Here is a 27119-nt window from a genome sequence, read left to right as displayed (position 1 = left end):
ATGGCAATCTCTTGAGGCGGTGCAATCGCCCGTGGCTGTGTAGGAACAAAGAGGCAAGGAGGTGAAGAAACCTTGCGCTGAGAAATGCAACCCTGACCTAATGGGGCTGGCCACTCCCTAAGCTTGCGAGGCTTGTGCAGAAGAAACCTGGCCACTAATTGTAGTGTGGGTCTTGGGTGCATTTGGCGGATGGTGGTTAGGCCTGAGCAAACAAGTTTATCAGCTGACCTGTTTAGCGGTTGACTGGTGTTTTATCTGCACACACAATCAAGTGACTGGAGTGCTTGAATTATTCATGCAGTGTCCTGCCCTCTAGACTTGACTGTTCGTGTGATTACATCTGCCTGGAACAAACAGGCTGGATTCTTCATCTTTAAGCTCAGGAGTGGGGGGCGGGGACTGTCTGTTCTTTTATATAATAGATCATCTACAGAGCTAGCACCTTGGGAGATGGGTTGGTCCTCACACAAATACACTCATAGATGCACACCCTCTTACCATAGATGCACACCCTCTTACCACCGTACATCTTCTTAAAAGCTCTTCTTTGCTGGTGCGACGGAAAATGCCTGTGAATTTCGAACCTCAGGTTCTGCCAGATGTGCCCAAGTATTGACAGAGGGCAGCTGATGAGATGCGTCCTGCCCCTTTTTTACTGAGGTTGGATTCACCGTGGCTGGCTTCTTTCTTGCTTGTGTCTCTGTCTCCCTGTCCTTTTTCCAAACTGTCAAATCCCAGGGAAGTAATAGATGGTTTCTCCTCCTACTCTGCTGCCTCCCTCCCTAATTGTGGGAAAGCAAAGATTACAGAATCACGGGCCTGGCCCAAGACTTCAAGAGGTCACCCACCTCCTTCCAACCCCTGCTTCTAGGCAGAACGTCAAGGGTGATTCAGCGAGACCAGTTTGGCGACGATGGCCTAGCAGTCCATCAGCTCCATCTAGGCTTTCCAGTGTTAGCCACAAGTCTCAAAGCCAGCTTAGAAGCTGCCAGAGCAGCTATTTGTTGTACATGGGGCTTGAGGCTCTGACACTCTGAAAAGCTGGGTCAGGCAGACTTTTCACCCTCTGCTGCTGAGCACTGATGTTTAGAAAAAGGACTTGAGGTATTTTGATTTGGGGGCAGCAGTCACCTTTTTTCCCCCCGTAAAATGAGCAACACTTTACCTTTCTTTCGGCATCCTGAAACTGGAAGAGCCCTGTTTCACATTACAGGGAATGCCACTGAGGCCCAGAGAGGAGAGCCAAAGGACCAGATCACACAGCCCCGTGATAGCCATTGTAGCCTCTGCCTCCAAGCCTATGTCTCTCTTTCAGCAAGACTCAAGCAATGAAGAGTGCTAATTTAACTCGGTGTGTTTACTATTGCTTCTTTCGGCTTTATTATCTGAAGAGGCATGGGCAACAAATTGGTGACACCAAAGTCCAAAGTATTCCATTTCGGACTGTATAACGATATCAGTGAAGTCCTCTTCTGCCTACAGTCCTGATCTGAATTGCCAGCGGTTTGCAGAGCTAATGATTTGATGTTCATTGCAATAAATAGAATGTATAACTAGCAGCCCCAGAGGTCAGGTTCAGGGTTGAGGTAAAGTGGTTGAAACTGTGAACTTTTCACCCAAGGCTACAACAGGGGCTGGAGAAGGGAGATGGACAGTCCCATTTGTCACCTCCTCTCTGGGTCTTCTAAGCAAAGAGGGTCTGGCCTTGATCTTGGTACAACAGCTTGAAGTCCTGTGACCATTGTGGAGGTGTGGGTAGCCAGGGGGAGCCACCAGGTGGCGAAGTTACAAAGACCCCGGACCACAAGTTGAGTCTGGCTTGGTAGGGAAAGCGGGGCCCACTCTCAAATTGAAGGGTACCTGGGTCCTGTACTGTTTGGTGGCATCTGAAGAAAACATTCCTTTGAATATCCTTTTTTGGGTCAGAGTGCTGGCATCCAAGAGCCTCTCTACCCTGGTTTCCATTGAACTTTCCCTGCCTTATCACTGTTCTCTGGAACAGCGTGTCCTGGCACACGACTCCTCTCACTGGGATTCCTGCCTCACCCAGCTTTGGGGGTCTATTGAGTTAAAGCCCCCTTTACACTATCCTGTCCACCTAGAAGGTGCTCCCCCTACCCTACCCCTCCCAGTCTTCTCTGGACCCCTGTTCTTTAATTGTGCAATTGGGGGTTAGGTGAGCTTCTCCGGGTCCTCCTCACTGTGTGGTCACTTGAGTGATCTGGGAGATGGGCAGATAGACGGCCTGTTGTCCTTACTTTCCAATCAAGGAAATGGAGGCTGGAGGGCAACCTGGCCCCCTATTTAGGACTCTTTTCTCTTAGTGCTCCTACTTAGGAGCCCCCCTGCCAGTGCAGAGCTCTTCTTTCTGTCTGAATTCCTCCTCCTTCCCCACCTACCTGAGTTTTTGTTGGCGGCTCTTCCCAGGAAAACAGTGAATTCCTTTTGTCCATGAAAACATTTTTCTGTTTTTTTTTTTGGTTGTTGTTGTTGTTTGTTTGTTTTTGGTACAAAAACCAGTGGCAAAAAGGATCAAGGCTAAATCTCAGCGGGATGCTCCCCTGTGACTGGCCTGTGATGTTCTTTCTCGCACCTCATAATCTCAAGATTTTTTTTTTTTTAAAGCTATGGAGAAGCTCCTCTGTCCAGGTCTTGCGTTCACTTAGCATGAAATAGATGCTAATCAAACATGTTGAATTTTCTTGACTCAGAATTACTCAGGTTGGCAGAGGGTGGAATTCTAGTCTCTGAGCCCAGTGAGTAGGAAGTAAGGGTTGTAATTGCGGCCTGGCCACCAGCTCTGCAGCCTTCCTCCTGCGGCTCAGCATCCAGTTTCTTCATCAGTAAAATGAGGGGTTGGATTCATTCCCAAAACGGTTATTAGGTGCCTGGGACGTGCTTGGTGTGGGCTGGAGCTAGTTAACACAGACAAATAAGATACCATTCTTGCCACGGGGGAGTTGGGCATCTAAATAAGTCATGGGTGGTAGGTGAGGTAAGTGCTAATGTGCTTGAGTGTCACCCGAAGAGCCCTGGGGACAGCAGCTTATTCTTCCTGGGAAAGGGCAGTCCCTCGAGAGCAGGCTCCCCCAAAGGGCCGTTCCTTGGCCAAGTCTTAAAGGGAGGGCAGGGGCTCATTAGGCAGAAGCCAGCAAGTGGAGGCTCCTCCAGGGTGGCAACAGCTTGTGGAGAGGCAGAGGTGTGTTCTGGAAGCTCCTAGTCTGCAAGTCATGGGAATGGTTCGAGGTGGTGATGGGGGGTCCACATGGGGAGTGAGGCAAGGTGGTGACATATTACAGCAAAGTGATCTCCAAGGCCTCTCTGCTCTCTCACTGCCGACTCTGTGACTCCCATAAGGCTCTGCAGGGGCAGATAAGGCACTCCAGAGCTGGCCCAAGTCCATCTGCTGCCAGGGTGGGGGTGGTCCCCCCCTCCATCTGTGGCCTCCACTGCCTGCTTCCCCACCGCTGTTAGGCTCTTTTGAACTTTATTCCCCAAAGTGGCATTGTCTTCCTTTCTTGTATTGGTAATTCTGTAATGACTGGTTATGACCCGCCCCCTCCCCCATATTTAATTCTCATCAGCCGAGCTCTCCACTTGGCTATTAATGATAGCAGCCAGCAAAATAGCTTTCAACATGCCATTGACAGTCTGGTTTAAGAGAGCACTTGAAGTAGTGCTAGACAGCTGAAAGCACCCATAATTGTGTACCAGAGTGAGAACTGCGTGCTCAAGGGCCTTGTTTTTATATGCTTAAAGGGACAATATCATGTTTTCAACAAATGCTCTCTGCAACTCCCAGCCAAGATGCTGTGCTTTCTTCGTCCTCTTTCCCGTTCTCCTTTGACTTCCGTTCTGGTCTTTCCCTTACCTTTTAAAACAAATGTTCCCCCTCCAATTGGGACTAAGGAAAAACTTCGGGAAGGGGCAGTTTCCTGCTGTCACATCAGGAACACTGGGGCGAATGCCTCCCCCTTCATGCCTTCCCCCCAGGGGGTTTGGCCTGGGCCCCTCTGGAGGAGGTAAATGGGGGATTGGCAGTTCTCACCCACATTGATTGGGAGTTCTTTTGTTTGCTAAGGATGTTGCACAGTCAGCAGGAGGATGGGCTGTCAGCCTCTGGAGCTGTCATTGTGAACATTAGGCTGAGGCCACCTTTTGGGGGCTGTGGGGGTGGGGGGAGGCGGGGCTGGCCGGCTTTTGGAGAGTAAGATCAGGGCCCCTTTAAGCCTTTTTCAAATCAGATTTCAGGAGACTGTTCAGTACACAGGGGCAGGGACTTAAATTCCTAAGTGGTGGTTTATCCTAGGCTTAGGGGGTTAACCAGGGGTCCCATCTACTCAGCCCTGAAGCTTGTGCTCAAGAACAAGTACCCTCCTGCTCCTTTACCTCTGCAGACTTAATTATAACCTGTTGGCAAGAGGCTCCTTTTACCCCACTGTCACCAAAGTTTCCCTTTACCAGTTGCATGCTAAGGATGAAGAAAGGCCAGGAGGGGGACCTGAGCAGCCAGGGAAACCCCATGGGGGCCTGGAGTCTGTGGCCGTGGGTTTGCCCTGCCCTCCCAGAGGTTGGCCCTATGGAAGACACTAGGAACATGGCTGCATGTGGCTCGTGTGTCCCAGTTGACCCATCTTGTGGAGGACCTGCACAGGGCCTGGCACCCTGGGGCAGCTGCCACCACCACCACTACCAAATAATCCCAGGAGAAGGCCTTGATTGAAGATTAAAAGTTTGAAAAATTTGGTCCTCTAAATATTATAGATTATAAAAATATAGTCATTTTATATTTCTGTAGCACTTGATTACAAAGCAGATTAGACATGTCATCCTAGGTACCTAGAGTAATGGGCATTTTGGTTCAGAACAAACATCAGGCAGAAGCTTCTGAGCCTGGCATGAAAGGTGTGGGGTGTGGAGAGGACCTGGTTACACCAGGGCACTAGAGGACTGTTCTTAAGTGGAGGTAAAGTGAGGGGTGTGGAATGAGGAGGCGTTGAGTTCCTTCGGGGGACTTGACTGTTTTGTAGTCACTGAGGCCCCTGAGCTCTGCGTGGTGCTTGGCCCATCCTGGGTGCACAGTGAGGGTCATGTTCCAGTTTGGGGTTCTCCCTGACCCTGTATAGCATCTTGGACTTTCCAGAAAGTATACAAGGGTTTCTGTGGTGGGCCTGTTGGCTTCAAATATTGTGATTACAGAAAGATGTCAAAGTGTCATAAACCTTTATTTTAAAGCCTCTTTAATGTAATTTAGGCATTTCCCCCCCAATCTCATATTCTAGATAGTTTGAGTGTGTAAGGGGAAGGAAGAAGGGGGTGACGGAAGAGCTCATTGGGAGGAGAGGCGATAAACAGACATTTTGGGGGAATAAGGAACTTGGGGACTGGACAGCAGAAAGTAAGGACCAGTGGCTTGGAGGTAAATTAAACTGCCTGTCTTGTGTTGGCAGTTTGGGCCTGTTTGGGCATGGAGGTCCCTAGTATGGTGACCTCATCTCACTGCCCTTTCAAATCCTTGATAACCATTGTTCACAACTCTTCATCTCTTGTTTATTGTTGTTCTGAATGAAAACTATACCAGCCTAAATGGGAGAAATTCCTTTTTGAGTTTACCCTGGAAGGCTACGTATTCCCTTGTGAATGCAGCCAGAGTTCTTCCTTTCCTCTGTCCTGCGGCCTGGGGAATGTCAAGAGCACTTTCGGGCAGGGAAGGGGGCTCTTCATTCTTGGTCGATGATAAAGGCCTTGCTTTTAGACTCCGACACCACCAGCCAGTATGTAACTGGGCGTTTAGAGGAGGAGGCCTTCTTGCCCCTCCCCAAGTAATTCCTAGGGAGAGCTCGCACAAGTAGGTCCCAATCCTGAGTCTGAAACTGATAATTTTGTCAGGACCATGCTTTGAGAAACAGTGGTGATTTTTTTGGGCAGAGGAAGGCAAACTCTGGGATGGACATAGGAACCGGCAGACTTCCTGTTTAGGAAGAGGTATTGGGGCCCACTCAGAGGGCCCAGGAGAAGCTGCAGGTGATGGTGCAGAAGGTGGGAGAAAGGCTGATGGGAGCAGAGAAAGTAGATGGTGCAGAATGAGAGAGAAAGCCTGATGGGAGGGCAGATGGGGGTCGTGAAAGGCCAGGACTGACGGGTCAGGGGGTGTTTTAGCTTTTCCTTAAACTTTTGCCGTCCCGGAAGACAGCCCCTGCCCTGAGCACCCTCATCAGGGGACAGAGCCTGCTGTCCAGTTCTCACTAGGCTTTGCCTAAGAGCAGCTTTGCCTCCCAAGGACTCTGGAGGAATTGAGGTTGACACGTGGTATTGCTCTGTCTCCCATCCTCAGTGCTAGGACCTCACATGTCATCCGGGGAAACAAGGGTCTCTGTGAAGCCAGCATGAAGCACTGGGACTCCTAGAGAGCTGCCCTCCCCAGCAGGGGTCTCCCACATTGGCTTTTCCACTTTGCTGACTGTGGCACCAAGTCCAGCCTGCAGCAACCCCAAAGGGGGGGCCTTCTAGAAACTTTGGACTCTTAGCCTTTAGGGGTTTTTATCTCTTTCTTTTTCCTATCACTTTTCTTCCTGGCTCTCCGTCACAGTCTACCTCACCAGGCCTCTTTGTACAGCCCCTGATTGCTGCAGGGACATTGGGTGTTTCCCAGGCCTCCTGGGGGTGTCTGGATAAGCACGCTCTTACTGGCACCTGTGTGCCGGTGGACTCAGCTTTTCCTCAGAAGTCACTGGTTCCCAGAGGGGAGACTGGGGAGTTAGGTGTGGAGCCCTGGGATCTGGGACAAAGTATGTCCGTGGTGGCCGAGACAAAGGCTTTGAAGTCAGACAAACTAGGGTTTGAGTCCTAGATCAGGACTTGCTGGCTGTGTGCCTTGGGGCAGACTTTCACCTCTGTGAACTTCACCTTTTCATGAGGATGGTAATAACACCCACTGTTCACTAGAACTTTCTGCAGTAACAGACATGAATATCTTACTGTCCACTGGCCGCCAGCAGCACATGCGTGGCTGCTGTGACTGAGGGACTGAATTTTAAATTGAATTTTAATGAGTGTTAGCTAGCCGCACGTGGCTACTGGCTTCATCTCTTGGACAGAGCAATTATAGGGAGTGTTAGGAGGATTATATGAAATGATGTCTATTAACTGCTTAGCCTGGTACCTTGGGAATATGAAAACCCCAGCAAGGTAATGTCACAGTGACAGTCCCAAAAGTTACTAAGTCCTCAAAGAGCCAAACCACTTGATGAGAATAAGCCACTTGATGTCATGATACTGAGAGACTTCCCAGGACCCTTTCTCATGGGCTACTTGCTGGCTTCCTGTGCCAGTCCTGCGGGGCAGACGTCGTCAGCACCACTCGCTAGGCAGTAGCGTGACCTCTGAAGAGGTTAAGTGACTCCACTGTGACAGACCAGGGACAGGTTCAGAACTGGAAACCAGATCTGTTTGTGCCTCACAAGAAGCCAGGGTCTTGTCTTCCCACATGCCCATCAGACCCACTTGTACTTGAGGGCTGTGGCACCAGTGCTGGCAGGTCCCCTGACTGTACGATTCAGTGAACTGTGGCAGCGATGTGTCATCTGGGTCGCTCAACCTGGGACTTGGGCTGGAGAGTTCTTGGTGGTGGAGCCGTCCTGTGTGTGGAGGATGTTCAGCAGCATTCCTGACCTCTATCCACTAGTGGTCAGTAGCACCAGCACAGTTGGGGGACACCCCAAAAATGTCTCCAGACTTAGCCAGATGTCCCCTGGGGAACAAAAGCATCTCTGATTGAGAACCTTTGATGGGGGAAGAATTTTGACTATTAAGTTGGGAGACTTGGTCTACTGTCTTGCAGCTGTGTGACTAAGACAGCTCCTTGCCCTTTCTAGACCTCATTACCCTCAACTGTGTAATGAAGGGTTGAATGTGGTGGTTTGGGAGGGGGTTGGTTTGAGAGGGAGCAGATTGCATAAGCAAGTGTCTGCATAGCTGTTCTTGATTTTTGTGGCCTATGAGATGGCAAGACTCCTGCCATCTTTGTCTGGGGGGAATGGGCCCTCTGACCCTTTTAATCCCAGGAAAAGGGACAAATTCTTTTGGGGAGCTGGGGGTGAGTGGATGGAATGGGGCTCTGTCCACGGTTAGCCTGTCCCCTCCCCCAACCTCTTTTTCCCTTCCTGCCAGGTTTCCCAAAGAGCCCTGGCCTTAAGAAGTCATAGCCAGTGTGTCATTGTAGTGCTGACCTTAATGGGGAGACACCCAAAATTTAATGAGCTGCCTCTGCAAGGGTAATGTGACTTTTACAGCCTGTTGAGGGGCAAGGGGAGATTTGCATAATGTTCCAAGGGGGATTAGGTGGCTGGGGGTTTCCATGGCAACCCCACAGGGATGAATTGAGAATTTTTCCTCCTGGCAGGAGTTGGGCAGTGGAGTCTGAGAGAGGGTGGAGGAGGGGCAGGGGTTACCTGAGAGGAGGTGTGGAGGGGTAGTGGCAGCCGCAGCCTCTGGGATGAACTGTGTTGGGGGAAGGTGTCATCTGAAAAGGCTTTCCCTATTCTGTCTACACAAGCAGTACTTAGAAAGGCCCTCCCCCGGAGTAGGGGTGGGAGGCTAGCTGAGTTTAATGTGTTTGGGAACCAAGAAATTAAAGTGAACAAATATTTAAAGATTATTGGATCTTGTTAACAGGAAGCCTGGTGGATGGAAACTGAAAGTCTGAGAAATGAAAGCCTTAGCACCTTAGCCTGGGCGGGCAGCTAGGCCTGCGGGTCCCTCTCATGGAGGGGTGGTGCCCCATATTCCTGGTGGGTTGCGTTGAATCCTTCCCAGGATGGGGCACTCATTCACGCATGGCACCTAATTCATTTTTTGAGGGCTCTGTTACAGGGGACCCAAATCAGCTTCCTTCATATAACAGAAGCTGAGGCCTAAGTGCAGAACAGACCCGGGACTGGAACAGAACATGTCTTTCGACTGTGCGGTGGCTCTTTGAGGGTGGGTGGCTGAGAAGTGCCCTTTAACACCCACCCCCACCCACCCCATCCCTCCTTCCCATTCAGCTCATCATTTTCAATTCCCTTACTCCCTAGGATCTCCGCAGAAAATGCTTGAGATTTCTGGTGGGTAGAGTGAGGGAAGGCCTTGAATTCCTTTCAAGGAAGCACAAAGAGGGGTCGTGTCATGCCCCCAGCATCCAGCCTCCCTTCCCTTTTCCCTGTCCTAGCTGGGAAGGGACAAGTGCTTTGGATTCCGACGGCCATCCTCGCCTTGCACAGGGGGAATGGGGGCTTGTGCGCGAGTGTCTGTGGCAGGCCAGCCCCAGCCAGCTTCCTATTCCTTCCCCCGGGAGACAGATCCTCAGGGTCACCGCAGGACTGGGCCTTTTCTTGTACCAAACCCTCCCGGCATAAAGAATTCAGCAGGCTTCCTCGGAAGGCATAAATATTTAATGGCACTGTAGTTATATATAATTTGATCAATATGTCAGTGCTAAAAGGGCTTTAAGGAGGCTCACCTATCACTGAGCGATCTGTGATGTAAGCCCTTCCCGGCCCTCCCGGAGCAGGGTCATCATCATCTCCCGTGGCTGCTAAGTGGATCATTTGTGCTCCCCCTCCTTAAGGACACTGTGGCGCTGCTTCTCCCTGGAGCCCAAGGTGGAGAAGGAAAGGAGCTTGCCAACCTATGGGGGCCTTTGCTGGAGGTCTCACCCCTCCCTGTCCCTGGACTTTGCTGCTGCATTTGGCAAAACTCTTTCACTTGCTTTATTTCGGTGCGCTCAAGAGTTCGGCTCAGGGAGAAACTGCCTGGCAAGGAATTTCATCTTGTAGTCCAATAATTGAGGGCCTATCAATTTAGAATTGCCTAGGAAATGCAGTGGGATATTTTAAGTTAAAATTGCCTGGACACATTGTTCCGGAATCTTCCAGTATTTGAAAGCTGGGTGAGTGTGGCGCCTGGCTGCTGGCACCGGCTCCTTCTGCACAGCCTCCAGCCTTTCCCCATGCCCCTCTGATTTTAATTCACGATTAAAATTCAAGAGCCCCAGAGCCGAGTGAGACCCCACCCCAAATGCACATTTCTGGAGACATCACCTGAGGCCAGGGATCCAGGACTGCCTTTCTAGATGACACAGGGCTTGCTGGACAGATTGAAGACTAACCACCATTTCCTCATGGTTTTGGAGCATAACTCAATTGTGCAAGTAGGCAGGGGTCTTTTTCTCCTTTCATTTTTCCCGTGCACATCCATAAACAGGTCTCTAATACATACCCCTCATCAAGACACTGTCCTGATTCTCCCAGGAAGAAGTAATTGAGGCCAGGATCTAAGTAACATCTGATAGCGGCGGTTTGCCAGCCTCAGGAATTGCGGTTACTTCCCAGTAAAGGAAGCGCCCTATCTGACCGTCTCCTGCTCACAACCAGTCTTTGTGAGTCACACACCAGGGACAGGAGCTACTTGACTCTTACTGGAGCGACCTTACTGCTCTGATGACAGTTGTGTGCACTGTTGCTGATGGACACATTGAATCGTTCATGCTACCAAGACTGGTCCTTAGGGCCTTGCCCCAGCCGCCCTGGGAATCCACCCACGAGGTGGCTTGTCCCTTCTCTGCTCATCCTTCAACTCATGAGCTTTAGGAGGAAATGCTGTGTCACAGAGCAGTGCAGCATTCAGAGATGCTAAATGAAGGTTCCTGATCTTCTCAGTTATCTAGTTCATCCCTCGAACTGCAGACAAAGTTTGAGGCCTGGAGGAGGGAAGTGATTTGCCCAAAGTCACACAACTCTGTGGAGGCAGAGGTCGTAGCAGAAGCCAAGTCATTTCCATGTGACTTTGGGTCATGACATGCTTTAAAATGGCAGCTTTCTCCTTCTCCTTGTTGCTCTTGGCTTGAGGTTAGCAGTGGAGTGTGCATGCTCAAGCAAGAGCTGACAGGGACAGATGACTGGGCCATTTAAAATAACTAAATAGCTGAGAGGTGCCAGTGGATGGTGCAAATCGCAGTTGGCTGTTTCTTGAGCAGTCAGCTAAATGTCTTTTTTAAAATACAGGCCAAAGACTGGCTGGGGCTGAAGGACCAGGAGGCAGAGGTTGCTGGCGGGGAGAGTTCTAGGCTGATTCCATGTTCCTCAATTCGGTGTCTGCGTCAAAGGTGCAAGGGTGACAAGCAGCAGCCAGTGTGAATGATAGTTGTTAGGGAAATACACTTTCCCAGTGCTCAAGTACCCCCAGTTTACAGCAAGATGTTTAGAGGTCCCGCTTTAATGAGAAGATGATCGTGCAAATGGGAGCTACTAAGGCACATTGAGCAGATTGCTCTTTGGGAAATTACACTTGCCCCCCACTATCTTGTTTTCCATCATTTATTTGCCTAACAATCTCAACGGAGACGTGGGGCAGATGTTACTCCCAGCGCCCAGTTGGGAGCGCAGATTCTGATTTTCGCGGGATCTCTGCACGTCTCCCTGAACTGCTTCTCTTTCTGTGTCTAGTAGGTTAGTTCCTTCTGAGCAACAATGTTTTTCTAGCAGCAAAGCTGCCTTCTTTGAACTACACTTGAAAAGAAACTTTCAAAGGCCCCACCAGCCTCCCCAAACACCTCTTTCCAAAGGAAGCCGGCCTTCCTCCTCCTTGGCACCCCCTCCTCTCAGTCTGAGGCTTCTGCTCCAAGGCAGTGGCTTCAGGAGCAAGATGGAGGGGAGGATGGAGGTCAGCTCCCCAGCCCCAGCTGCCTTATTGATAACAGATTGTCCCGAATTGCCAAAAGGAGTTTTCTGATGTGTGATCTGGTTCCAGTTCTGATTTGTGACCTGTCCCGATTGTTGAAGTCACACATCTTGATTTTTTTCTCTTCCTTTCTTGGAACTGGTGTTTAGAGCTTGTTTGAGTTGGATCGAATGCTGTTTTAACAGCTGTTCTAATCGGAAATGCTGTCAATTATTAACCCTGATATGGTAGTTTTTCCTTTAAAAATACTTCTCTGAGCTCTCAAAAAATTTGGCTTCTTGGTAGGAGGTCGTTTAGAGAAGTTCCTTAATTGTTGGGCATCAGTTTACCCATCTGAAAAATGGAGGTTTTCTTAAGTGCGTTCTCCATAGGGTTACCGGTGAGCTTGCACATGTGAAATGCTTGCAACAGCTGGGTGGGCCGAAGCTAGCTAGCCTTCATTATCTCTGTTGCTGTTAAGAGGCTGTTCTGTCCAGCCAGCTTCCTTGGCCACCGCCCCTACCTTCAAAAAAATAAATAAGTAAATATTTTCAAAAATTGGTGAACACAGTCCTATTCATTCTTGGACTCACTCATGCCCTGAGCCCTATCTCAGGGCTGGAGAAACCAGCGGGGATTGCTGCTCACCAGCAGACAACGGCAGTTACATACAGCTGAGACGGATGGGATTTGCCTGCTCTCGCCACCCCCATGTTTTCCGGAAAAGAACACAGACCCCTGGACAGGGAAGCCCTGGTTTATTACAAAAGCTGTCCCAAGCATAAAACCCCTCCTTCCCTCAGCCCATCCCCCAGCCCTACACAACCCAGGCTCATGACAAACCAGCATCCTTCCTGCCGGCAGCAGGCCTGCCTCTGAGTTTGGACCCCAGGATCAGGCCCAGATGCTGACGGCCAGGCCTCCTGAAGGAGGCCTGTGGAGTTGTTCATATTGCCCTTGCTTTGTGGAGTTGTTCATATTGCCCTTGCTTGATGTTTGTGGTGTTGGAACGGTAAAGGAGGCAAGAACTGGTTTTGGTGGGCGAGAGGGAATTTGCTCTGAGCTGTGCGCAGGCTTTCTGAGCCACTCAGTGGGCACCAAGTCTGGTGGCATGAAATCAGGCAGGTCCCTTTTTCTTATTCGGAACGAGCTCACTTAGGGTCACATGTTTGCTCGAGGTTATGAGGAAGGAGGTCTGTTTTACTTTTTTCCTTTTACTGCTGAGGCCCTGACACTTGACCTGTTTGCTAGAGAAAATAGACAACAGCTGGGAGTCCTTCTGTACCTGCCCACCCAGGAGACCAAGTTGTAGTTGTAGTCTTAATTGTAGCGAGATCCAAGTGACCAGGAGGATGCAAAACCTGCCGCCTGCCTCCCTGAGTGTGGGCACAGACAGCTGTTGGTCTGGCCTGCTTACTCTATCTCACCCTGTTGGTGAGAGGCATGGGCCACCACCTTCCTGACCTCCCAGTTACAAGTCACCACTCCATGCCCCGGCCTCCACCCCCCATCCCAATAGGTACTGCCTGCACTGGAGGAGATCGAGTTATGGGGCGCCTGCAAGGTGCGTTCTTGAAAAATACATATGGAGAGGCTGGTGAGATTCTTTCAGCCAAACATTTTATTGAGCACTTGGTATGTGCTAAACTCTGTGATGCTCGTCATTTAAGGCAAAGGCTTTGGACCAATACAGTTCCCAAGCAGTGAAGCTGGCTCGGTTAGTTTATCAGTAGTTCTGGGTTTTTTTTGGTTTAATGTGCCTTTCTATTCTTTCTTGGCACACAAACATGTGACAGTTGAATGACTGTTACTCTGTGCAGCTTTAGGTTGAGATGCAGACCTGCTGTTTCTTGCCATCCTGCCATAGCCAATTCTGACTCCAAGACTTCATTCCTTTTGCAGTTTATTTGAGGGAGAAAAAAACAGAAACGAGACGCACCCTGTTTGGGAGTAGAATTCTTCTCATCTAGCTGGATTAATAATTTATGCAATAATAATTTGGTAACCTTCCCAGGGTCTTGTAGTATGCATGATGGACATCACATGGGTAGAGGCCAGGATGCTGCTAAAAACCCTAACAATGAACAGAACTGCCTCCCACATATAACAGAATTATCTGGCCCCAAAGTCCGTAGTAATGAGGCTGAGCAACCCAGATGTGCCAGGTCCTTGCTAGAGTATGCCTCAAATGTAAAGCCCCGTGAGTCTCGGCTGGTGGTGCCACCCCAACCCCCAAATTTGAGAGTGAGGACCGTTAACACTCATTTGGTCTGGGAAACTATGGATGGTCCTTTAGAGAAAAGAAATGCTCCATCCACATGCCAACAGGGGTGCCTGCTGGGAAACAAGAACCTTGTTCTCGAGGCTAACGGAGTGTACCAGGCAGGGGACAGAATCCCTGATCTCCACTCTGGAGCATAGGGCTGCCAGTGTGCACCAGGTTCCTCCTGCAACCAGCAGCATCCTCACTGTGTTGGGGTTGGAGGAAGGTGGGGGGGTTGTGTGCTGCTAGGACACCCCCCCCCCCACACCAGAATTTTCATGAGGTCCAGGAAGGCTTCAGAGAACATTGTTTTTATTCTGAGAGCACAAGGATTTCTCATCCAAAATCATTTGACATGCAGATGATCAGAGATTCCGAAGGCTGTTGTCATGGTTTTTGTCTTTGAAAGATTGCTATGTGCTGAAGCAAGCTTTGAAGCCAGCCCTGGGACCTCAGTCCTGGCGGCCTCAGGATTCAGCATGAGATAAGAAAAGCAATTCTGAGCCTTGTCTCTCCGTGGTTCTGGGCTTTCCTATCAGTGGACTCGGTTAACCATTTAGCACCAATGTCTTTTCTTTTCTAACTACTTTTGATCCCAGGTTCACCCCGGACAGGTGGCAGAAACAGTTGATGTTTTCTGAATGTGATCTTTGCTGGAGCGTTAGGTGGTGGGGTAGGACTTGATCTGTCTTTCTATGATCAATTTATATGAGGCTTAGGGATCTCCTGAGTAGCTTCTTGGAGAAGAAAATGCCTTATACCACCCCCCGCAAAAAAAAAAAAAAAAAAAAAAAAAGCTTAATGGTGGGATTTGAGGCTGGAAGGCTTATACTACTTGGCAGATGGTTTTGGGGACTGGTCTGGTGGGAGAGAGATGGCAGTGAACAGTGGGGGGAGTGTGAGGGAGAACCCTCAATGCCACCATAATCTCTGTGAGAGGCTGGCCACAAGGAACCTTTTGGCTTATGCAGCTGGGGACTTCCAGTCATCCAAGCCTTAGGCAGCTGAGAGCCCGTCTTGCAGTTACCTTCGGCCATGGCAGTTCCTCCGGCATCACACTGCCCTTCACTCGTGTAATAGGTTTCACTGGGTGCAAGGCAGGGGGCTGTTTGTGTTTTGTCATATTGTGAACCAAATGTAAGCCACCACCTGTAGGGAGCATGCTCCCAAACGCGCCTGCATTTGGGAGCATACCTCAAATATGGGCTGCCTGGCTGGGAGTTGGAGGGGATTTCTTGGTTCTGTGGATTGAGGGCGGCCTCAATCCATTACGGGTGTCTGTGGCTTGGGGCATTTGCACTTCCACTGTCTTGACATTTCAGTGGCTTATGAGTTCACCTGAGTTTTATGCGGTCTCTTTTCTTTCGCAGACAGAGATTGCGAAGAGACTGAACACGATTTTAGCACAGATAATGCCTTTCCTGTCACAAGAGGTAAGTCATTCTTTTACTATCTCTCTCTATTTTATTTTATTTTTTAAAGATTTATTTATTTATACAAGAACTGGGGTACAGGTCAGAGGTGCGGGAGGGTGAGAGAATTCACCAGAGAGAGCAGGGAGCAGAACAGGCAGATGGACCGAAGACACTGCTGAGGGGAGCAGTGGGTGAGACAGGAGAGGTCTGCTGCACCATGTGGGTTTCTCCCTGGCTGGCCGGGAATCAAACCTGTGCTGCAGAGGCTGCACACAGCTTCACAGCGCAGTGCTCAACCTGCTGCGCCACCGGAGAGGCCCTCTCTTCCTTTTTAAAAGATTTTATTATTTATGCATAGAAGAGCTGTGTGTAGGCCAGCCCCGGCGGAGGGAGGTAGTTGACTTTTAGGCATCTTTTGGCTCATAACTTAAAATAAAGGAAGTTTTGATTACAAAAGTAATATCTGCTCACTAAAAAAGGTTTAAAGAAGAAAGTGAAAAGTGCCCCCTGCCCATACCCCCTGTGCTGTTTCGGTTGAGTGGACCCTCTGCCTACTGTGGGTGCTCAATCCCCAGTGCCTTCCCTGTACTTACTTTCTTTAGGGAGCAGCATGTCTAATCCACACCCTGTTCCTCCAGCACCAGCAGCATGGGGGATGCGGGGGAGGGGAGTTATAAGAGGATTCACCAGAGACAGAGTGGGGAGCAGAAGAGGTGGACCAGGAATCAAACTCATGCTGCTGTGACTGCCAATAGCTTGATAGCACTAAGACTTTAACTCCTGCGCCACCAGGGAGGCCCTGTCTCTTCTTTTTCTTTCTAAATCAGTGTAGTGGCTGAGCAACTCTTACTGGAGCCCCAGCCTCTGTCCATTCATACCTAGTAAAGTTGACAACCTGGAGATTTATAGAGGTTTCTCCAGCCGGCTGGGGTGGGGGGTGGGGGCAGCGGCCACATCAGAGGGACCATTTACTGGTTCTTCTGGTAGAAATAGTTCTCTGCCTGAGGCCAGACAGGAGGTTCCTGGCCTGTGACTGGGCTAACAGTAAGCATAGAGTGATGCCTGGTGCACCCAAGCACATCCAGACTGGTATTCCCAGCCTTTACTTCCCTGTACCCCAGCTTCCATACCCGGAAACATCTAGGAACAAGGAATCCTGGCCAGTGCCAAGGGCCAGCCCCTGTGAGGGGAAGGGATACCAAAGGGGGGCACCCCAGGCCCCAGGCACAGTTGCCCTTACCATTGGCAATCCTACTGGGCACATCCCCTTCTAGCACATTTGCCAAGAGAGTCCTCCCTGAGGCAGGGGCTGGGCTCAGCGCTGTGAGAAGAGAGGGCGCCTCAGTGTAGGACTGACAGGTGGCCGACCTAAGGGCCTGACTCTATCCAGTAGAGCCCACTGTAGTTGGGGCAACCATGCCTTCTCCGTGGCTGGGCCCACCTCCGCTCCCTCGTGGAGTCTTGGGTCTGAGTAAGAGTAACGACCAACAGAGGACACTGCAGCATCCTTGCGGCTTGCAGCTTGGCAGGGGAGACAGTTGTCTACAAGGCAGGTACTGACTCCAGGCTGAAGGGAATGAATGCACCAAAAGGTAGGCTTTTAAGTAGACTTTCATTTTTTTAGAGCAGTTTTAGGTTCACAGCAAAACTGAGCAGAAGGTACAGAGATTTTTCCTGAGTCTTCCCCACTACCATCATCTCCCACCAGAGTGGTATCTATTTTACAATCAATGACCCTCCATCGACACAGCTGTCACCTGAGGCCCAGCGTTTCTATTAGGATTCATTTGCCACTCTCTGTCTAAGCACATTCTCTTTGCTTTCTATTTAGATAGATGTAAGTTGAGTATATATAGCTACATATCCTTTCCTTCCGAACCCTTTGAATAACTCCTAATGCCACCACTTCCACTAGCTGCATCTCCCCAAAGTGGGGCCACCCTCCCACATGATTACAACACTGTTACCAGATTTAGAACATTAGGGATCATTGAGTAATAACATCTCATGGCCAGCTCATGCTCAAATGCACGGGAGCGAGTCTGCGTGTGTGGTGGAGGGAGGTGGTTGACTAATAGCCATCTTTTGGCTCATAACTTAAAACGAAGGAAGTTTTGATTACAAAAGTAGTATCTGCTTACTAAAAAAGGTTTAAAGAAGAAAGTGAAAAGTGTCCCCTCATCCCCCCTGTGCCGTGTGGGTTGAGTGAACCCCTTGCCTACTGTGGGTGCTCAGTCCCCAGTGCCCTCCCTGTACTTTCTTTCTTTGGGGAGCTGCATGTCTAACCCACACCCTGTTCCTTCAGCACCAGCAGCAGGTGGCACAGGCTGTAGAACGTGCCAAGCAGGTCACCATGACGGAGCTGAACGCCATCATCGGGGTACGTGGACTCCCCAATCTGCCTCTCACCGTGTGTATAGCCCTTTTATTCCTCTCATTTACCATAACAGAGATGGACCCTGACCTTAGCTGGCCTCAAAGAATGGCGGCCCTGGGGCTCCTGCCATCCCATGTGAATCATGGACTCGGACCCCTATGGGGTTCTTGCTCTCTGGGCTCCCCCATTGTCTTGCTGCCCCTGAACTAAAAGGGTGCCAGGTGCTTCCTGGCCCCACCTGACACTTACCAGCCCAGTGCTCCCCACTTTTGAAGGGGTTGGGCTCCAGGCTCCCCTTCAAAGCCCGATTGGCTGCCTGTGGGACCAGCCTGTCTCCTCACCCATCCCCAGGGGCCTGTCTGCCCCACGCCTCCTCCCTGGCAAAGGTCTGCCCTTCTTTGGCCACCTGGGATCAGAACTGTCTTCTGCTGTACTGTTGATGTGGAATTGGGGTTGGGCCTTGCTGTCCCCTGCTCTGAGCTGCCTGACTAAGCATCCCTCATTTCCCCTTGTGACTTCTCTTTGGGGCACCCAGACAGGGATTCCTGACCTGGACATCCTGTTTCACCTGGGAACAGGAGAAAATATGCACAGGTGCTTAGTGTATGCATCTTTAGTGCATTTTGGGGGTTCACAGACTGTCTTTCTCCTGCTTGCTGCTTTGCTGTGAGGCTAAGTGTTTGGAGATAAGCATCTGAGCAAAAAGTATTTTCATTGTGACTTTGGACAAGGTCTTACCTTGAGGTGTACCTGTCCACCTTTGTCCCTTGGGTGCAGGGATAGGTGAGATCACTGCCCTTCTCCCCCACCTAGAGACGTCTGGGTCAGGTCCCCACGGGGACTTGTAAACTGTATAGATGCTAGAACACTTGCCCAAGAGTTCTTTTTCACACCTCTCAGGGTGCGGGACGGGGAATCTGCATTTCTGACCTCTTCCAGATCGTTCTGAAGGGCAGCCAGGGTAGGGAAACCGCGGACTGGTGCGCTGTGCTTTCTTCTGCCCTAACATTCTGGGGCCGTGGTTGGTCTTCATTCTTTTTCTTCTTATGTGAGCTCATGATTTCAAAGTAGACCCGTAGGCCTCAGAACGTTCTTCTGTTCAGTGGGATAGATGGTGACTTGCCTTTCCAGTCCAGGCCTGAACCCCAGAGACTGTGTTTTTGTTGACTCTTCCCGTGTGACTTTGGGCAGGCCTGTTTCTTGTCTCTTCTGCAAGCCTTAGATTCTGCTCATCTTTCTGGGCCTTCCCAAATTAGGCCAGGAATATCGGGAGTTGGGGTGGACAATGATGTGGATCCCAAGCCTCCATCACGCAGTTGGGGCCCATGAGGGTCTCATGGTTCTGTCCTGGTCCAGCCCCATGACAGCTGTGTGATGCTGCCAGGGGAGGGCTTGGAAGCAGCAGACTTGCTGGGGGGGAGAAGCAGACCTTCCCCCTCTGCTGAGGGGCCGAGGGGCCCATAAATGGGAATCTGAGCAAGTGGTCAGTGTTTTTGGCCACTGAACTGGAAGGCAGCCTCTCAGGAGAGGTCAGAGTGTAAAGTGTGTGATGTTGCTTTGAGATCAACTGTTCTAGGTTCTTCAGGCCCCACAGAAGTGAAATAGGGGCTCAGCCCCTTCTTTGAGGTGGGGGCTGATCTGTGTATTGTAGGAAGTTTAGTATCTGCCCTGGCCTCTAGCCACTGCATGCCGGCACCTTCTTCCCACAGTGGTGACACCCCAAAATGTCTTCCAGACATTGCCAGATGTCCATAGGGGGCACAGTGGTCCCTGGGGGAGTACTGCTAGCCAGGCCCTTGTTTCGGGGAGTGAAGTGCTTCTTGGATGGTTACAAGCTGTTGAAGGGCAAAGCCTGAGAGGCCAGAAGTGCAAGGGCTGACTCCCTAGTGTGGGGCCCGTGTCCTCTTTCCCCATGACCAATTCCTGGCTCTGCTATTAGTGGCAGCAGGGGACGCGGGGGTGGGGAGCGTGTTGTGAGCTCTGTTGCCTCTGCTATTACCCTTTTCCCCTCCTTGTCTTCGTCCCCTTTCCAGAGGACTCCTGGCAGTCTCCTGGCCAAGCTTCCCCCTCTGCAGTGGCCCCCAGTGGGTCCTCCCCCACCCAATGCCTCACTCTTTGGGATTGAAAAAATAATTTTTTTTTTTAAAGTTCTAAGAAAAGAGTGAAATTGGGGAAGAAGTGCTGCTTGGATTAGCTCCACTTCCTTTAAGTAGTATTTAGGAAGCGACAAGTTAGGTCAAGGCAGCTGGAGGCAGATATTGGAATTCAATTAAAGCCAACGAGTGGGGCCTGTGACCCCCATTTTCAAGGTAATTGCTTCTCCGGCTCTGAGTGAACGCAGCCGTCGCCCTGTCATTAAGCAGGCAGCCATCTAATCGCTGTGCCTGACAGAGCCTCACAAGGCAGGAATTACGGACACGGTGAGCCAGGCTTGCCTGCCCCGGCGGAGGAGCAGGAGCAGCTCAGCCAGGCAAGGAGGAGCCGGGAGAGCGGGTCTCAGCTGAGCCACCTCTGGGACAGGAGGTGGGGAAGGCTGGCAGGCCCAGGCCCGGACTGATGGCAGAGGACAGCAGCCTAGGCCCCACAGGAAGGGCAGTGAAGGGAAAGGCCACGGAGGCTCAGCCACTAGTATCCACCCCCAGAGCACTACTGGATTTGTCCTGTTGGAGGGAGAAGTAGCCCACCCCCCTGGTCTGGCAGTTAGGAGGTTAGGCTAGTCACTTCATTCCCCCAGACCTCACTTTCCCCATTTGTGAAAAGAGGGGGAAAGACCTGGAAAGTGTATATGATGTACGCACTTCCATCAGTTGTTTGGTCCTCTGGTCATGGAGTAGAGGGTTCTGAGTGTGCCTTGGCTCAGCTCAGGGAGATGAGTTAGTTTTGTCCGGTGTGGGCATGACTTAGATAGTGGTACAGTTAGCGTGTAGATTAGAGTATTTCTAGGATCCCCCTCCTGATCAGAAAGCCCAGGATCCAAAGTCAAGTTGGCGTGGGAGGAGAGGGGGTGGAGGAGCAGATGGAGGGAATGCTGACTTCCTGGCCCGGCCTGGCCCAGCCCGCATCCTCCCCTGCTGGGCCCCAGGGAACTCTAGTAGCATCCCAGCAACACTGGTCCTAAAGCGCCTGTCTCCTCCCTGGCAAGCCTCAGACCTGTTACAGTACATGCCCCTTTTCCTTGGATCCAGATTATTGGGGGATCCTCAGAAGGGGAAGATTCCTGAGCATGCGGAGGGAAATTTTGACCTTGGCCAGCAGCTTGCAGGAGGTAGTCTCCGGCAGATTAAAGACCCTGGGAGCTGACCTCTCACCCAATTCCAGGACCATTTTTTCTTGTGGTGCTCTCTGCGGACCACAGGTCATTGGCCTGGCAGGTGGGTACGTCTTGAGCCGCCAGCAATATGGCAGTTATTCAGGGAAGAAACGTTGCAAGGTTGACTTGGATTTTTTTTTAATGGGGGTGGGAGGGTGAGGAGGAAGAGGGAGGTCACAGCTTGTTAGAAAGGATTATCTTGAAGTCATTCCTAAGGTTCTTGGATTCAGGGCTGCAGGATGAGCTGGAATCAGTTGGTTGAATTTTACATGGGGGAAGGGTAGCACACACCTTATGGAGACTGTTTCTTTCGGCCAGGAAGCGCGCTTGAGTCTTGGCTCTGGTGGTTTTGGTTCAGTCATTCCTGCGCCTGTCCCCATCTCTGAAGTGGGGAGAACAGGGTTACTGTGAGCACTAGAAGCTGTGATAGCGTGAGGCTCAGTTCAGCGTGGAGCTGTGGGACCACGGGTCTCGTGAAGTAAAATAACAAGCAGTGGCCTGGGGTTGCTCCCTCCTTGGAGGGCAGGCAGTGCTCCTTCTCTGCAGTATGGGTTCTCTGCATTCTCTCGTGGGCATCCTCTGTGGGTCTGGGCTCTGGGAATGCCTAGACAGCGTCACTGCGTCTCTCCCAAATCATGAACCTGAGAAGTGAAGCATTAAATCAGCTGGCAGAGGCATAACGTGTGCTGTGTATAATCCAGTTACACGTACTCTGCAAGCAAGCTCTTCCCCGAAGCCTCTCCCCTAAGTGACTGAAGCACAGGAACTGGGCACACTTGTGTGTGTGTGTGTGGGGGGGGGGAGGTGTCACACAGATGCTTCACGGAGGCTACATTCTTTGACCTGTTAGTGTTTTGGCATGAAATGTTAGGGAACAAGTGAGCACCCCTGGCTGGGCTCGTTCCAGACTCCCAGCCCCTCTTGGGGGATGCAGTGGAAGGGCAACTCTTGCCTGGCTTTTGTATCATGGATGGAGAAGCCCTGGCCTTGGAAGAAGCACTAGAAACTACACAGGCAGCTGCAAACATGAACTCAGGTGCCATTCAAATTGGAGACCTGAGTGCATGCCTACATCACCGGGGGGGCTCTCCAGTTGGAAACACTGTCACTGCCACTCAGGTGGCACTGTTTCAGCACATCGTCCTCTGGGGTCTGGGACCTGTGGCAGAGGTGAGAAGTGCAGCTTCCGATGGCCGTGCCCTGCCCACCGGCCTGTGGAAGGGCTGGGACCGCCATGGGGATGGTAAGACGACGCCCACTGCCCTTCCAGGGAGAAAATTTGTCTTCATTTCCTTTTGCAACCAAGAGTGCTGTTGGCAGACCTCTCTGCTGGAGTAGCCCTGGCATCTGCCCTTGCCCCGAGAAAACTTGGAGATTGGTGCCCTGCCCCTGCTTCCCAGAAGCTGCTGGCCATTCCTGATTATGCCTTCACGCCACCCAAAGAGACCTTGGAGCAGTCTTTGGTACTTGAAGAAGTGTAGACAAGTTTCCTTTCTTCTTGCAAGGACATTACGGCCGAAAACCACCGTCTCGGTCTTGGAAGCTCATCAGCTTTGAAAGCACTCTTTTCCAAACAGCCGATGATGCAGCCTTTTCCCAGTTTCTGATGTTGGTTCACTGGTCCACATACTGGGAACACAGATACCCCACTGGTGTTCCTTGTCTCAATGAACTGCCCTAATTGTATCCCAGCAGGCCCTATGGAGGAGCAAGGGATGGGAGGCGGACGGTTGCTTTAGGCCAGAGCCACCTGCTCAAGGACTGCTGAGTATCTCCGTGTGTATCCTCGCCAACATTTTCAACTTACTCCCCAGCAAATGAACGCTGAGCTGATGTGCAGCACGCCGTCGGAGGTGCTGCGTAGATCAGACAAAGCCCTGTCTTCCTGACTCTACAGTTGCCAGGCGTCATCACTGAAAGTTGTGGTCTATCATTTTGAGGGCATTGAGCTCCTACTTGGCCTTTATATGTAGTAATGTTTGTGGTCCTGTACAACCCACAGAGACGAACTGTGTCTGATCTCCACCTGCCCATGCAGGAACCAAGGCCCGAGAGCCCAGCTGACTCATCTGAGGTCTCAAAGCGGATAAAAGACAGGGGCTGCACGTCCACCATTGTCTGTCTGGCGCCAGAGCCTGAGCTGTTAGCATTCACAAGAGTCGAGGAGGGGACCTTTGACCCGGACAAGGTTGAAGCTGGGAGGTGGGATTAGAGAGCAGGCCTTACCCGGTGAAGTGAGAATTAGGGTGTTTATTCAGGTCTCTTCTTGGGTGCAAATCTTCAGTAAGCTCTTTCTATAGAAACGATCGTCAAGGAAGGAAGGAGTTCGTCGTCTACCTTCTTGGAAGCCATCCGCCTCTCCATTTTCTCCTCTGTTCTTACTGGCCATGCACTATAAGAAGTGATTAAACACCTCAGGTCTTGTTTTCTGGATTTTTCTGAATAATTAACACTGACAGAATGAAAATGCTTGCTAGCAGCTGCCAGCACAGACCCCAGCAGAGATGCATTTTCCTTCCAACCACAGTAGAGAATACCATGTAGCCACTGTTGATCTGTTCTTCAGAACCCCCTTAGATTAAAATCCAAACGTATAGGGTAAAGTGAATGGGCTTGTTGGTACAAATTTGAAAATTTTTTCAAATCTTTGTAGATTTCCATAAAGGAAAATCTAGAATAAACTGGAATCTTCCAGGGAGGGATAATTATTTCAGAAAACTTTTTAATTTATACTTTTAATGTTTCCTGATGATGAGCATGTATTATTTTTGTAATAAGATATAAAAAATACATTTTCTTTAAAGAGAAAAAGGAGGGCGCTCAGGTATGAGCCCGTCTTAGAAAACTATGAGCTCCTGGGTGGGTCAGGGGTTGTGTTTGTGCTCCTGTGATGGTAGCTCCAGGGGCTTTGTTTCTGCTCCGGGGTCAGGCAGACATGGGGTCAGGCCACAGTGGGACCAGTGCCCCCTGGCAGCTCCATAGACTGCCCAGCAGTAGAGCTGCTAGGTCTTGGGTCCCAGCCTTTCACCCAGAGCAGAGAAATCAGCCTCCCAGGTCAGGAGTGCTGCGTTGGCATTGATTGCCTTGAACTTTGGGGTGGGCCAGGTTGGTAACTAGTTGGGAGATCAGGGCTCTTAATCCCTATTGTCAAACACTCCCTCCTGGAGCCTCCCCTTCAACCAGAACTGTGGGCCTTCACTATGTCCTATTGTCTGTCTGGTCAGAAAGCCATTTATGCAAACTTGTCAGATCTTTGTCCTTTGTCACTGCCACCAACTCTTTTTACTTTGGGGCTCTCCTTAGGTGCATTAGGCTGAAGATACTGGCTGAGTGATTTTGAGTGCAGGTCCCACTCGCTAGTGGTGAGACTTGGCTAGTTACTGGCTGTGCCCACCAGTCCCCAAAGTGTCAGTCTCCCATCTGTAAAATGGGTACAACCCACCCCCCGCCCCAGCAAGTGGTTAGCAGGATTGAAGTTAATGTTTGAAACATACTTGGGTATGCAGTAAGTGTTCTTGTGCTGGTTGAAAAGAAATATGCATGCACTAGTAGGTCTCAGCCACTCCTGGGCAATATTACCATCCCTAAGTAGTAGCTGGCCATAGTGTAGCCTGCCCCCCATCATCCTTGGCACAATCTTAGGAATGATAAAGGGCATTTGGGATACTGGTTGCCAAGCCAGTCACTTGGGTGTGGGAAGGAGAGGAGGGAGAGAAGACCTGAGGCCAGTGTTGTTTAGAGCTGTCTGGGGCCTCTTATCAATCCTTGCTGTTGATGATAATACCGAGTTAATGCATGCCAGGGTTTTGGAGCCATGGGGGACATGTAAGCCCTCGGTAAATGTTACCTGTGATCACAGCTGCTACACACATTATCTTAGCTTAATCTCCTGAGGTGGGCACTGCGTCCCCCTTTTATGAGTAAGGACATTTGAGGCCCACAGAGTTGAAGAAACCTGCCGGAGGTCACATAGCTAGGAAGTGCCAGAGCTGGGATTTGAACCCTCTTCTGTCTGGTTCCAAAGCCTGTACTCTTCTCGTTACCCTGTTCTCCATTCTGATATCCAGTGCCACTAGCTCTCCTCCCACTGGCTACAAGCTCTTCCTGCTCTCGGCGCTTTTCTGCTGCAGCCTGCCCTCGCTCTGTAAGGCAGGCACGGAGTCCTCAGAGATAGGGCGTCTTCACGGGGTGTCGGCTCAGGGTGGGAGACCCTGGCTGCTAAGGTTTGAAGGCATGTAAGCATGAGCAAACACGTGTCTGCTAGGAGCTTACAAATAGCTCCCTCTCGGCTCAGAGGGAACCTGGATGACTGTGTGGTTTTTAAATGCATGCTTTATTTATCTTGGGCTTGGAAATACATATTGAGAAATTCTGTCCTGAAAAAACTGGGACAGGGGAGGGATGGGGTATTTGAAGACATAAATCTTGTATCTAAATTGCGATCCATTAACAGACTTCCTTCAGCAAGACAGCATGTGGCCTGAGCCGGGGGCCAAGGTTTTGGGGGGTGTTTCCCCCTGCTGCCTTTTGGTGGAGTGAGGGGGATGGACAGCCGGGGTTCTCCCCATCTCCTCCTGCTCAGCTGTGCTCACCACCACCTTCATTACAGCAGCAGCAGCTACAGGCGCAGCACCTCTCCCACGCCACGCATGGTCCTCCGGTCCAGTTGCCACCCCATCCGTCAGGCCTCCAGCCTCCCGGGATACCCCCTGTTACGGGGAGCAGTTCGGGGTTGCTGGCGTTGGGTGCCCTGGGCAGCCAGGCCCACCTGACGGTGAAGGACGAGAAGAACCATCATGAGCTGGACCACAGAGGTGCGGACCCGCGCTGTGGGTAGGGGCAGAGGGCAGGGCTGGGCTGGGCATATGAATAACTGTGGGTCCCACCAGGCGTAAATGGGCACAGCAAATGCTGTTACCCTAGGACAGGAGTGTGCCAAAGATTTGGAAGCATCTGTTGAATCCAGCGCCTGATCCCTGATGAATACCCATTACCCTCTGCCCTGGAAGACTCTTGTCCATTCATCAATAAACACCTTTCCCTTTTCTCTCCCCTTCAAAGTGCACTCCGGCCCCACTCCTTTTGGTTTCCTTCCTGGCCAGTTCTAAGTTCCCATAATAGTTTAAGAGTTGGGATCCAGAGAATGGGCCCTTTATACTGTCCTCTTGCATCCTGCCTGCGCCTGGAAGATGTTTTGCTCTCAGCAAGGTCATTAGTGCTCTGAGGACAGGGGCAGGTTCCTGTGTGCTTAACTCCGCACGTGTGTCTCCCTACTGCGGGTGCCTTGGGAGGGGTACCCAGTTGGTGCTAAAGTGAAGACTTGCTAGTTGACTACCTGTAAATGAAGGTAATGATCACGCCACTGCAAGAGGATAATTGGGAAGACTTGGGTTCAGGACCCCCATCCTGGTTCCCTGGCAGACCTTTTTACAAAAGTTGTGACCCTTTGTGACTCTGCCTTTTGAGGTGTAATTGACACTATAACGTTGTGTGAGTTTAAGGTGGACAGTCACCACAGCGCATGGCCTCTGAACCCCCACTAAACACCACACTGTTGGGCAGCAGGGGTCTGGAATGTCACCAACCTGGCCTGGCTCAAGGCCACAGGGCAGAGGCAGGTCGTGGGAACGCAGTGGGGTGAGGGCTGAGTTATTGTCCCTGCAGTAGGGTGGTCTTTTGGGCAGAGGGAGAGGAGAATCAGGGTAGTGACTGGGCACATAATCAGAGGCCTCAGCTTCCAGGGGCTATTGGCCAAGAATGGCGTTAGCTAAAAACAACCACAAAACCACTCCCACAATTGCCTTTAAAGAAAAAAAACACAATTATGTCCTCTACTCCCAGATCCTACAGATGCTCTGGTTAGTACGATCCTTCTCACGCTTGTAGCTTAAAAACCTGCTAAATAGTAATCTTGGTGCCCTTATTGGCATACTGGGGAGACGTGTGCCCCAGGCTTTCCCACCCCACCTGGGACTGCGGGCCAGAGCAAGTCTTGAAATTGAGACTGTTAATATCCAGAATGAGACATGTCACCTCTGTCCACTCCTTGGCTGACCC

At 50.9% G+C, this 27119-nt stretch overlaps 1 protein-coding gene across 16 annotated transcripts in view; it reads left to right on the top strand.

Moving 5' to 3' along the window:
• Positions 1 to 27119, top strand: part of TLE3 (TLE family member 3, transcriptional corepressor) — a 46639-nt gene that overhangs the window by 5625 nt on the left and 13895 nt on the right. For 6 of the 16 annotated variants that reach the window (XM_037502834.2, XM_037502833.2, XM_037502831.2 and 3 more), the window contains exons 5-7: positions 15331 to 15393; positions 17681 to 17755; positions 25672 to 25876. In XM_037502834.2, the coding sequence (XP_037358731.1) occupies positions 15331 to 15393; positions 17681 to 17755; positions 25672 to 25876 (343 nt within the window). Of the gene's footprint in view, positions 1 to 15330; positions 15394 to 17680; positions 17786 to 25671; positions 25877 to 27119 lie in introns of all 16 variants that reach the window. The other 10 variants (XM_037502830.2, XM_037502825.2, XM_037502822.2 and 7 more) reach the window with 3 other exon arrangements.

This window comes from Talpa occidentalis, unplaced genomic scaffold (genome assembly GCF_014898055.3).
Source record: "Talpa occidentalis isolate TD23 unplaced genomic scaffold, MPIMG_talOcc4v2.1 talOcc4.11, whole genome shotgun sequence".
NCBI classification, from domain to species: Eukaryota; Metazoa; Chordata; class Mammalia; order Eulipotyphla; family Talpidae; genus Talpa; species Talpa occidentalis.
The sequence above is the reverse complement of the archived record's forward strand: the minus strand, read 5'-3'. Positions and strand labels throughout refer to the sequence as shown.